This window comes from Mustelus asterias, chromosome 15 (assembly GCF_964213995.1).
Source record: "Mustelus asterias chromosome 15, sMusAst1.hap1.1, whole genome shotgun sequence".
Lineage (NCBI taxonomy): Eukaryota > Metazoa > Chordata > Chondrichthyes > Carcharhiniformes > Triakidae > Mustelus > Mustelus asterias.
This window is the reverse complement of record NC_135815.1, coordinates 70,708,984-70,722,050: the sequence shown is the minus strand read 5'-3', so window position 1 is coordinate 70,722,050 and position 13,067 is coordinate 70,708,984. Positions and strand designations below refer to the sequence as shown.

General features: G+C 43.6%; 1 protein-coding gene across 3 annotated transcripts in view; it reads left to right on the top strand.

The window, feature by feature from the left end:
• The window catches only part of LOC144504557 (unconventional myosin-VI), a 226,968-nt gene extending 217,601 nt beyond the window's left edge, over nt 1-9,367 (top strand). For all 3 annotated transcript variants that reach the window (XM_078230067.1, XM_078230065.1, XM_078230066.1), the window contains 3 exons: nt 472-603; nt 2,603-2,818; nt 7,532-9,367. In XM_078230067.1, coding sequence (XP_078086193.1) covers nt 472-603; nt 2,603-2,818; nt 7,532-7,731 — 548 coding nt within the window. In that variant the 3' untranslated portion in view covers nt 7,732-9,367. The remainder of the gene's footprint in view (nt 1-471; nt 604-2,602; nt 2,819-7,531) is intronic.
• The last annotated feature ends 3,700 nt before the right edge of the window (nt 9,368-13,067 follow it).

The window sequence follows — 13,067 nt, the reverse complement described above, 5'->3', positions numbered from 1 at the left end:
AAAGAATAGAGACTTGGACAAAGTGACAGAGGGCAGCCAACATTGTTGAGGCATGTGTGGATGTCATGAGAAGAGGAAGAATAATTGGGAGGGGCGGGGGGGTGGGTGGGTGTAGGAGGAATAACTTGCGTTGATATCCATAACTGTGGCAGTGTCTCAGCTATTGCTTATTTAATCTACTTTCTGTAAATGTTTTCTCCTAAATCACAGTCACAAAGTGTTCCTGCCTGAGAGGATGGGCAGTAATCGTGAAATTTTATTTACGCAATGTGATTAGGTTAGGCAAGTGCGATCAGCCTCCTCATTTTTGGGAAAATTTCTCTTTGATTATTACGCCTTCTGGAAATGACTAACAAGAGAAATCTTCCTTGAAGAATGAGGGATTCACTGAAGACACAGGTCCTGAGTCCTTCCTAGAAGAAGCTGACTCTACTCTACTCTACTCTACTCAGTTGTGTTGTATTACTGCAGATATTGAACTGCTGGCAGCCTGCAGGGAGGAGTTCCATCGGCGACTGAAAGTTTACCATGCCTGGAAATCCAGGAACAAAAAGCGTAACGCTGAAGCAGACCAACGTGCTCCCAAATCAATCACTGATTATGGTAGGAACAAGATTTTTGAATTGATTTATTATTGTCCCATGTATTAACATACAGTGAAAAGTATTGTTTCTTGCACACTATACAGACAAAGCATACCGTTCATAGAGCAGGAAATGAGAGAGTGCAGAATGTAGTGTTACAGTCATAGCTAGGGTGTAAAGAAAGATCGATTTAATGCGAGCTAAGTCCATTCAAAAGTCTGACAGCAGCAGGGAAGAAGCTGTTCTCGAGTCGGCTGGTACTGTCCTCAGACTTTTGCATCTTCTTCCCGAAGGAAAAAGGTGGAAGAGAGAACGTCTGGGGTGCGCGGGGGCCTTAATTATGCTGGCTGCTTTGCTAAGGCAGCGGGAAGTGTAGACAGAGTCAATGGATGGGAGGTTTGCGTGATGGATTGGGCTACATTCACGACCTTGCTGTCTTGGGCAGAGCAGGAGCCATACAACCAGAAAGAATGCTTTCTATGGTGCATCTGTAAAAGTTGGTGAGAATCGTAGCTGACATGCCAAATTTCCTTAGTCTTCTGAGAAAGTAGAGGCATTGGTGGGCTTTCTTAACTATAGTGTCGGCATGGGGGGACCAAGACAGGTTGTTGGTGATCTGGACATCTAAAAACTTGAAGCTCTCAACCCTTTCTACTTCGTCCCCATTGATGTAGACAGGGGCATGTTCTCCTTTACGCTTCCTAAAGTCGATGACAACCTCCTTCGTTTTGTTGACATTGAGGGAGAGGTTATTGTTGCCGTACCAGTTCACCAGATTCTGTATCTCATTCCTGTACTCTGTCTCGTCATTGTTTGAGATCCAACCCACTACGGTGGTGTCGTCAGCAAACTTGAAAATCGAATTGGAGGGGAATTTGGTGTCTCAGTCATAGGTGTGTGAAGAGTATAGTAGGGGGCTGAGAACACAGCCTTGTGGGGCACTGGTGTTGAGGATGATCGTGGAGGTGGTGTTGTTGCTTATCTTTACTGATTGTGGTCTGTGATTTAGAGTAACAGAACAAACGATAGTGGTAAGAGATCTGAATTTATCAGTATGCAGGTTATGTTAGCACATGTGGCTTTTTGATTATTAGTTTGTATATCTTCCGGACGTGACCCTGTCCGTTTTTGGATTTCCCAATCTCTTTGCTTCCCATTCTCCCCGTTCTTGTTCCTACTTTGGATCTGGATCAGGGAAGTTTTCCCCAGTCCCCTGGCCAACATTTATTTCTCAATAAATATCACTTTAAAGAGAGAACAAATATCTGCTCATTGTTGTTTGTCGGGTGTAAATCATCGAATCCCTGCATTGCAGAAGGAGCCCAGTCGGCCCATCGAGTCTGCTCCAAGCACAATCCCACCCAGGCCCTACCCCCTTAACCCCATGTATTTACCCTTCTGGTCCCCCTGGCACTAAGGGACAATTTAGCATGGCCAATCAACCTAACCTGCACATCTTTGGACTGTGGGAGGAAATCTGAGCACCCGGAGGACATCCACGCAGACATGTGGAGAGCATGCAAACTCCACACACACAGTGACCAAGGCTGGAATTGAACCCAGGTCCCTGGAGCTGAGGGGCAGCAGTGCTAACCACTGTATCACCGTGCCACCCTGTAAAATTGTCACTTGGTGTTTCCCACACTACAGCAGTGACTGCACTTTGAAATAAATTAATTGACTGGAAAACTTTGACTTTGGAAGATCATGAAAAGAATAGGAAGTGGAATTTTATTTATTGTGTTAACTTTTCATATAGAAAATGACTGGTTTTCATACCTGTTGTTGGTCCACTCTTTTCTGTAAAGCAGTTTGGGACAGTTTTGCCATGCAGACACTATAAAAAATATGTTAATTTAACTTTTGAAAAGCATGCATTTGGTATTGTTTGTGAAGGCAGGGAAGCCTGACGACTACATTATTGAAGATTCTGCTCACTTGGTTACAGCTGCCTGTTTAATTCTGAAAGCTATGTCTGATTCATATCCTCATGAAAGATTCTTATTGATTTGCAATAGCTCAGCAGAACCCCCCGCAGTTACAGGCTAGACAGCAGGAGATTGCTCAGAATCGGGCACAGCGCTATTTCCGCATCCCATTCATTCGCCCGGCTGACCAGTACAAGGACCCCCAGAACAAGAAAAAAGGCTGGTGGTACGCCCATTTTGATGGACCATGGATTGCACGTCAAATGGAACTCCACCCAGACAAAGCGCCTATACTACTGGTAGCTGGTAGGTGCACCTCCTGTTAACACTTCCTGCTGTGTTCTTCTGAGAGTTATGTGCATGAGCATTATGTATTGCACGCCTTTGATCTTTTCATGGTGAAACCTCATCACTAATCCATTTGACATATTGAAGTTTATGGCAGAGCGGTATTTTCACTGGACTAGAATTCCAGAGACCAGAGAAGTGCTCTGGGGACCTGGGTTCGAATTCCACCATGGCAGATAGAACATAGAACAGTACAGCACAGAACAGGCCCTTCGGCCCACGATGTTGTGCCGAGCTTTATCTGAAACCAAGATCAAGCTATCCCACTCCCTATCATCCTGGTGTGCTCCATGTGCCTATCCAATAACCGCTTAAATGTTTCTAAAGTGTCTGACTCCACTATCACTGCAGGCAGTCCATTCCACACCCCAACCACTCTTTGCGTAAAGAACCTACCTCTGATATCCGTCCTGTATCTCCCACCACGAACCCTATAGTTATGCCCCCTTGTAATAGCTCCATCCACCCGAGGAAATAGTCTTTGAACGTTCACTCTATCTATCCCCTTCATCATTTTATACACCTCTATTAAGTCTCCCCTCAGCCTCCTCCGCTCCAGAGAGAACAGCCCTAGCTCCCTCAACCTTTCCTCATATGACCTACCCTCCAAACCAGGCAGCATCCTGGTAAATCTCCTCTGCACTCTTTCCAGCGCTTCCACATCCTTCTTATAGTGAGGTGACCAGAACTGCACACAATATTCCAAATGTGGTCTCACCAAGGTCCTGTACAGTTGCAGCATAACCCCACGGCTCTTAAACTCCAACCCCCTGTTAATAAAAGCTAACACACTATAGGCCTTCTTCACAGCTCTATCCACTTGACTGGCAACCTTTAGAGATCTGTGGATATGGACCCCAAGATCTCTCTGTTCCTCCACAGTCTTCAGAACCCTACCTTTGACCCTGTAATCCACATTTAAATTTGTCCTACCAAAATGAATCACCTCACATTTATCAGGGTTAAACTCCATTTGCCATTTTTCAGCCCAGCTTTGCATCCTATCTATGTCTCTTTGCAGCCTACAACACCCCTCCACCTCATCCACTACTCCACTAATCTTGGTGTCATCAGCAAATTTACTGATCCACCCTTCAGCCCCCTCCTCTAAGTCATTAATAAAAATCACAAAGAGCAGAGGACCAAGCACTGATCCCTGCAGCACACCGCTAGCAACCTGCCTCCAATCCGAAAATTTTCCATCGACCACCACCCTCTGTCTTCGGTCAGACAGCCAGTTACCTATCCAATCGGCCAACTTTCCCTCTATCCCACACCTCCTCACTTTCATCATAAGCCGACCATGGGGGACCTTATCAAACGCCTTACTAAAATCCATCTATATGACATCAACTGCCCTACCTTCATCAACACACTTAGTTACCTCCTCAAAAAATTCTATCAAATTTGTGAGGCACGACTTGCCCTTCACGAATGCGTGCTGACTATCTCGGATTAATCCGCATCTTTCTAAATGGTCGTAAATCCCATCCCTAAGGACCCTTTCCATCAATTTACCAACCACCGAAGTAAGACTAACCGGTCTATAATTACCAGGGTCATTTCTATTCCCTTTCTTAAACAGAGGAACAACATTCGCCATTCTCCAGTCCTCTGGCACCATCCCCGTGGACAGCGAGGACCCAAAGATCAACGCCAAAGGCTCTGCAATCTCATCCCTTGCCTCCCACAGAATCCTAGGATACATTTCATCAGGCCCAGGGGACTTATCGACCTTCAGTTTATTCAAAACTGCCAAGACATCCTCCCTCCGAACATCTATTTCCTCCAGCCTATTAGCCTGTAACACCTTCTCTTCCTCAAAAACATGGCCCCTCTCCTTGGTGAACACTGAAGAAAAGTATTCATTCATCACCTCGCCTATCTCTACTGACTCCATACACAAGTTCCCACTACTGTCCTTGACCGGCCCTAACCTCACCCTGGTCATTCTTTTATTCCTCACATAAGAGTAAAAAGCCTTGGGGTTTTCCTTGATCCGACCCGCCAAGGACTTCTCATGTCCTCTCCTAAGCCCCTTTTTCAGCTCATTCCTTGCTAACGTGTAACCCTCAATCGAGCCATCTGAACCTTGTTTCCTCATCCCTACATAAGCTTCCCTCTTCCTTTTCACAAGACATTCCACCTCTTTTGTGAACCATGGTTCCCTCACTCGGCCATTTCCTCCCTGCCTGACAGGAACATACCTATCAAGGACATCCAGTATTTGTTCCTTGAAAAAGTTCCACTTTTCATTAGTTCCTTTCTCTGACAGTTTCTGTTCCCAACTTATGCCCCCTAATTCTTGCCTAATCGCATCATAATTACCCCTCCCCCAATTGTAAACCTTGCCCTGCCGTACGGCCCTATCCCTCTCCATTGCAATAACAAAAGACACCGAATTGTGGTCACTATCTCCAAATTGCTCTCCCACAACCAAATCTAACACTTGGCCCGGTTCATTTCCCAGTACCAAATCCAATGTGGCCTCACCTCTAGTCGGCCCATCCACATATTGCGTCAGGAAACCCTCCCGCACACACTGCACAAAAACTGCCCCATCCAAACTATTTGACCTACAAAGGTTCCAATCAATATTTGGAAAGTTAAAGTCCCCCATGACAACTACCCTGTGACCCCCACACATATCCATAATCTGCTTAGCAATTTCTTCCTCCACATCTCTATTACTATTTGGGGGCCTATAGTAAACTCCTAGCAACGTGACCGCTCCTTTCCTATTTCTAACTTCAGCCCATATTACCTCAGTGTGCAGATCCCCCACGAAGTGCCTTTCCGCAGCCGTTAAACTATCCTTGATTAACAATGCCACTCCTCCACCTCTTTTACCAGCTTCCCTACACTTAGTGAAACATCTATACCCCGGAACGTCCAACAACCATTCCTGTCCTTGTTCTACCCACGTCTCCGTAATGGCCACAACATCGTAGTCCCAAGTACCAATCCACGCCCCAAGTTCATCTACCTTGTTCCGGATGCTCCTTGCATTGAAGTAGACACACTTCAACCCACCTTCCTGTCTACCAGTACCCACCCTTGACCCTGATACCTTCCCCAATACCTCACCACCCTCACTGACTTCTGGACTACAACTCCCTTTCCCACTCCCCTGACAAATTAGTTTAAACCCCCCTGAAGAGCCGTAACAAATTTCCCTCCGAGGATATTGGTGCCCCTCTGGTTCAGGTGCACCCCGTCCTGTTTGTACAGGTCCCACCTTCCCCAGAACGTGTTCCAATTATCCACGTATCTGAAACCCTCCCTCCTACACCATCCCTGCAACCACATATTTAACTGCACTCTCTCCCTGTTCCTCAACTCGCTATCACGTGGTACCGGCAACGTACCAGAGATGACCACATGTTTCGTCTTGGCTCTCAGCTTCCAGCCCAGCTCCAGAAATTCCTGCTTTAAATTGGGATTTGAAATTTGGATTCAAAACAATCTGGAACTGGAAGTCTAATGAAGCCCATAAAACCATCAAGATAAAAGCAAATTACTGTGGATGCTGGAATCTGAAATCAAAACAGAAAATGCTGGAAAATCTCAGCAGGTCTGACAGCATCTGTGGAGAGAGAATAGAGCTAACATTTCGAGTCTGGATGAACCTTTGTCAAACCTCCCACCTGCCACACATCCCACTCCCTAACCCTCCTTATTGCTGTGAACCCTTCCTACCTTAAACTCCCCAGCTTGCACTCCCTGACCCTCCCTCTGTCTGCTGACCCTCTGGTTCACAGTGTCTGTTGCTTCCTGATCCTCCCTGTCACTGGGGATCCTCCGCAGATCATAGCTTTTGCCGTTCCATGACCCTCAGAGTCACTGAACTCTTCCTCTTGCCAAACCTCCTGTTCCTCACCTCTCTCATTCACACTTTCCGCTCCTGAACTCTCATCATAGCGAGGGCCCTGGAGATGAGTGGTGAGAATCTGGAATAGCAACTTGGACTTGCAAGAGTTAAGCTGGAGGAACGGTCAGGGAGTGGCAGTGACAGTGAACTGGAGGGTTGGCAGCAAGAGGGGGGGGTCATAGAGTGGTAGTAACTGCTCCAAAATGGAACCAATCTGATCACATGGCCCAGTGTCAGATTTGGCTTGAAGTGACTTTAAAACCAAAGTTGCAGTGCTAAACGCAAAGGTGGGCATCATTTACTGACCAATGTTAAAGCAAAATTACTTAAAATGGAGCGTTACTGTACCTTTTAACTTTCAGTACATGTCTATTTTCCACATTTTTTAATATCCTTCAGAAGCTTTCCAATTCTGCTAGTGTCATCATCATCCAGTCAGGTTAGCAAACTAACCTCTTGTTTTCAATGCCTTTAGTTGCCCCAACCAATTGAATCTTATGATCATTATTGCCCAGATATTCTCCCACATGGAGGCCTGATACAAGGTCAGGGTTCACTATTAAACACTAGATGTAAGATGATTATCCCTGGCTACTTTATTGAGATGCTGGCGCTTGGCCAATGGAGAGGCTTTTGCATATGGTGATTTATTGTCAAATGATAATATGTTCAAGGCCTCGAGAGCCTTGTGCGTTACTGTTCTTAATATTTACTGTCAGCATCTGACATCCCTGTAGTAGAGGGAAAGGCTTTATTCCTTTCCTGCTGACTTACTTGATGTCTTCTGATTTCTATTTTAGGTAAGGATGATATGGAGATGTGTGAGCTAAACCTGGATGAGACGGGCCTCACTCGAAAGCGTGGAGCTGAGATCCTGCCGCGGCAGTTTGAAGAGGTGTGGGAGCGCTGTGGTGGAGTCACGTATCTGCGCAACGCAATCGAGAGCAAGCAGGCCAGGCCCACCTATGCCACAGCAATGCTGCAGAACCTTCTACATTAGAATGTGTTATAGTTTCTGTCCTAACTAGAGAGAGTTGTGTAGAAAAAAAAGACTGGTAACTGGAACAAAGGGAAGAATGCTCCTCCCTGACAAAAACTAAATATCTCAGAGCTTGAAATAAATGTTTTTTTTTAACTTCCAGAACTCATGAGCACTATGCTATGCAACAGTAATTAGTAAAACCAATGGAGTAAAATTAGGAATAATATTTAGTGAGATTGTCCCTATTTCATTAAAATTGTGTGGTAAACAATCAAATATAAAAGATTTAAAGTGAATCATAGTTTAGGCGAAGGAGCCACCATGACATTACTTAGGTAAAGAGTGAAGGTGGCTGTTTTGCATGGTGTTAGTTTTTTCAAAATAACATCTGTTAGGAAACATACGGCATCACCCTGGAGTAGTTTCAGAACTTGCAAATTATCACCTTGGATTGAATAGTTGGATGTTATTTAATTATTGCTTGGTGAAAGTCCTTAATCTGAGCAGTTACCATTCCCCAGACCCAACATTTTACAAACCCCAAATCAACAGGTTAAAACACTGATATAGCATTTTGCAACTGGATTGTAAAGTTTTACTTTCAGGAACTATGAAATAACCTGCGACCCTGCTTAGATACTTTCACCCTAGTGGGACCCAATATTGGGTTATTGCAGAAGATTATTTCAAGCCCTGCAGTTTCAAATAAATATAATCATGTTGTACCTATTTGACATAAATGGATTTTGTTAATTGTAGAGCTTTGTTTTGTTCATTCCTAATTTCTATGACGTTACCTTTGTGCAGTGAAGTCCTTTTTTTGTGCACTCTGATAACTGAATACTCGCACCATCTGTAAACACTGTTTTTGCAGTGAAATTGTGTCTTAAAACTGGAATTGTGACACTGTCACCAATTCAAACAATCAGTTCCTGGAAACATTTTGTGGACCGTGCATTAACATTGGTTATTTAACATGTTGGGGTGCATCTTTTCCAGCTTCTCCTGAAGGAAGCATGCTCCTTGAGGATTGAGCAGTTGTACAGCTTTTTCCTAATATCTGCCAGTACACCCTGATCTCACTCCTCTCACCATCCAGCTGACTTAAAGCCATACTTAGAAATTCCTTCCTGGTGAGGTTAATGGTGACCGATTGGCTTTTGGATAAAACCAACTTTCAGGTCTGAAAGATAGAACCTTTTGGCTCTTTTTGTGTACAATTTTTATCCTTTCATAACTGCTAAAAGAAAACACAGAATGTGTGCAGAAGGGATTTGTGTTGAGCAGACTTGGACAGGGGAGTGAGAAAAAGGTCAGCCTCAAAAAGTTGACCTGAGTAGTCCTGCACTGCCTGACAGGTGTCAATTTTGTGGGACCCGTATTATCCCAGCCTATATTTGACAAAATCTAACTTGATAACTGAATGTGATGTGGAAGTTGCTGTAAGTAGACTGGTTATTTATTTATAATTTCAAATGTGCACGTGATTCTCTAATAATCTGATCTGCAAGTCCCACCTGGAAGCAGTTGATGTTTTCATGATACTTCCTAAACCACTCCGACCAAACCTCTTAGGATTTACAGTTTTACCATTTGATTTTGAATTATCTGTTTTCAACTGGTGAGATGCAGAAAATAAACACATTCCTTATCTAATGTTTTGGGGCATCTTTATGCTTTCATCTCTTTGTTAATGGTGCCAGCTCTTCTGGTCAAATGTTTATTGCATCCTCTTATGAAGCTAAGAAGGTTTGAATAGATAACACACCGTACACTTTTCTGTCAATGCGTGCTGTTTTGATAGCATCACTCAGTGGATAACTTGGCTCCATGCAGGTCTATATCTATTAATAATTCAAATTGCTTAATTCATTATTGGGTAATCACATGTGTAGCACAAAAAAGTACCATTGTGTTTAACTCTAACTCGTCGTTTCAAAGTCAGTTTCTCTGGAGTATGTGTCAGTGCCTTGATTTGAGAAGATCTCTCACTGTACCAGAGCCTTAACCATTTCATGTTGTGCTGTAGTTGATATCTATTTTTCCACCAGCATTGTGATATCATTCCACACATGATATCTGATTCAAGCCATTCTTGTCTTTCCGGTGATCTTATCAAAGGATCAGGGGTATTGGGGGATCTTTGCTCTCCTGTCTCTCTCTCTCTGCATAATCCTTATGTCTCAGGTAGTTTCCAAGCTAACAGATATGCTTTCCTTGTTGTTCAATGTAGACAAGAGAAGGCTATGAATTGATTATTAACTGCACCTTTCTAACTTCAGTACATTGATTTTGGATTAATATATTTCATTTACCAACATTTAAATGAGGAGCAGGAGAAGACCATTCAACTCCTCCAGCTTCCCGGCCATCAGATGGGATAATGACTGACCTGATTGTGGCCTCAACTTCACATTCTGCCTCTCTCGATAACCTTCGATTGAATTGTTGTTGTGTGATTTATTACAATTTATTACCACTTGGGGAAAACAATGATTTTTAGAAAAAATCCCATTTGGTGTAATTTTCCTATTTTACTTTAGAGGACCTTTTGTTTCTTATAGATTCATAGTCATATAGCGCAGAAAAGGCCCTTTGGCCCATTGAGCCTACACCACCAATAGCTACCACTAAAGTCGTGCGAATCCCATTTTCCACCACTTGTCTCATTTCCCTGAATGTTATGATATTTCAAGTCCTCGACCAAATTCTTTGTAAAGGTTGTAAGGTTTCCGGCCTCCACTACCTTCCCAGGCAATGCATTCCAGATACCCACCACCCTTTGAGTGAAAAATCCTTTTCGCAAATCCCCTCTGAATCTCCTGCCCCTCACCCTAAAACTCTGCCCCTTGTGATTGCCCCCTGAACCAAGGGAAACAGTTGCTTCCTATTCACCCTTCAGCGTTCTCTGCTCTAAATAAAACAATCCAAGCCTATCCAATATCTCCTTGTAACTCAAATGCTCCATCCCAGGCAACATCCTGATGAATCTCCTCTGTATCCCCTCTGGTGCAATCACATCTTTCCTATAGTGAGGTGACCAGAACTGCACGCAGTACTCCAGCTGTGACTTAACCAATAATGTGTACAGCTCCACATAACCTCCATGCTCTTATACTTTATGCCACGATTGATAAAAGCAAGTGTCCCATGTGCCTTCTTAACTATCTTATTCACCTGTTCTGCCATCTTCAGGGATTAGTGAATAAGTACCCCAAGATCCATATGTTCCCATGAGCTTACTAGAGTCCTGCCATTCGTTGAATACTTCCTTGTCTTGTTCCTTCTTCCAATGTGCATCACCCCATACTTATCAAGGTTAAATACCATCTGCCAATGCTTTGCCCATTTGATGAACCCATCCTTAATCAACCCGTGCTATTCCAAGTGGATATCAATTCTCTCCTTTGGAATTTTCTCCAGTAGTTTTCCTACCACTGACGTGAAACTCACCGGTCTAATTCCCTGGCTCATCTCTACCACCCTTCTTGAAAAGTGGAACCACATTAGCTGTCCTCCAGTCCTCTGACACTTTAACCTGGTGTTGTGAGACTTCTTACTGTGATCACCCCAGTTCAACGCCGGCATCTCCACATCATGACTTTCTCCATGGCCAGAGAAGAATTAAAAATTTGTGTCAGAGTGCCTGCAATTTCCTGCTTTGCCTCCCACAGCAGCCTGGGGAATCAACCTGGGCCAGGGGATTTGTCCATTTTTAAGTTAATCAAAGCCTCCAATACCTCCTCATTTCCTATGTTAAACTGCTCAAGGTTCCCACAGTCCCTTTTCCTGAGTTCTCTACCTATTTTCTCCCTTACCTGAGTGACTACTGATGAGGAATATTCATTTAACCCCCTTCAAATTTCCTGTGGCTTCACACATACATTGCTGTGAGCGGGTTCTACTCTTTCCCTTGTTAATTTATTCTCAATGTATTTATGGAGTATTTTTAGGATTCTCCCTAATCTTGTTCACAAGTCATTTTTCATGCCCCCTTTTTCTCTTCTAATTGTTTTTTTAAGTTCCTTTGTACACTTCCTCTATTTCTTGGGGTCCGCAGCTGAATTGCTGCCTTTGGACTTGCTAAAAGCATTTATCATCTTCCTCATCCAGAGCTGAGTAGTCCGAGATATGATGTGGAGATGCCGGCGTTGGACTGGGGTAAACACAGTAAGAAGTTTAACAACGCCAGGTTAAAGTCCAACAGGTTTATTTGGTAGCAAAAGCCACACAAGCTTTCGGAGCTGCAAGCCCCTTCTTCAGGTGAGTGGGAATTCTGTTCACAAACAGAGCATATAAAGGTATATTGCTCTCTCCACTCACATTGTTTTGTTTCTTAAAGACTTGATTAGTTGTAAGTATTCGCATTCCAACCATTATTCATGTAAATTGAGTTTGTGTCTTTATATGCTCTGCTTGTGAACAGAATTCCCACTCACCTGAAGAAGGGGCTTGCAGCTCCGAAAGCTTGTGTGGCTTTTGCTACCAAATAAACCTGTTGGACTTTAACCTGGTGTTGTTAAACTTCTTACTTAGTCCGAGATACCCAGGGTTTCCTGAACTTATTGCTCCTACATTTCCCCTTTATAGGAACGTGTTGGACATGTACTCTCCCCATTTCCTTTTTGAATACCCCCCACTGTTCTGCTGTAGACTTGCACACAAGAAGCCTTTTCCAGTCAACTTTGGCCAGATCCTACCTTATTATAATAAAATCTGCCGTCCCCCAATCCAAAGCCATCTTTTGCAGGCCATCTTTCTCCTTGTCCATAACGAACCTGAACCATACTGTGTTGTGGTCACTATCACTAAAATGCTCCCCCACTGTCACATTGAACAATTGTCCGGCTATGTTCCCCAGAACCAGATCCAGCACTGCTCTATGCCTTGTTGGCTCTTCTAAATATTGATACAAGAAACTCCCCTGGATACATTTCAAGAAATCCACCCCTGCTAAACCCTTTACACTGTGACATTCAGTGAAACAATTCTGTAATGGAACACAAGATACCTTCACACTGTTGTCATTGTGCTTGATGACAATTGTCACTCCTTTTATTCTCTGGTCAAAAGTTCTAAAACTGGCAAAATGATTAAGCAATCAGAAGGGCTTCAGCTCATTGAGTACTTGGCATTCTAAAATGCCATTCATTTATGCGATAGCCTCTCATCTGGAAAAACAATCAGAATGTCACTCTGGCTGCAATGAAGGACAAGTTTTCTTTAGTTAATAGCATGCTACCCCCTGGATGTAAGTTAATTCAGACCAATATTTTATCAACTAAACACAATGCATAACCAATCAAAATAGCATATGCTTAAAAAACAAGAACAGTAAATTGCTTATTTCCTTC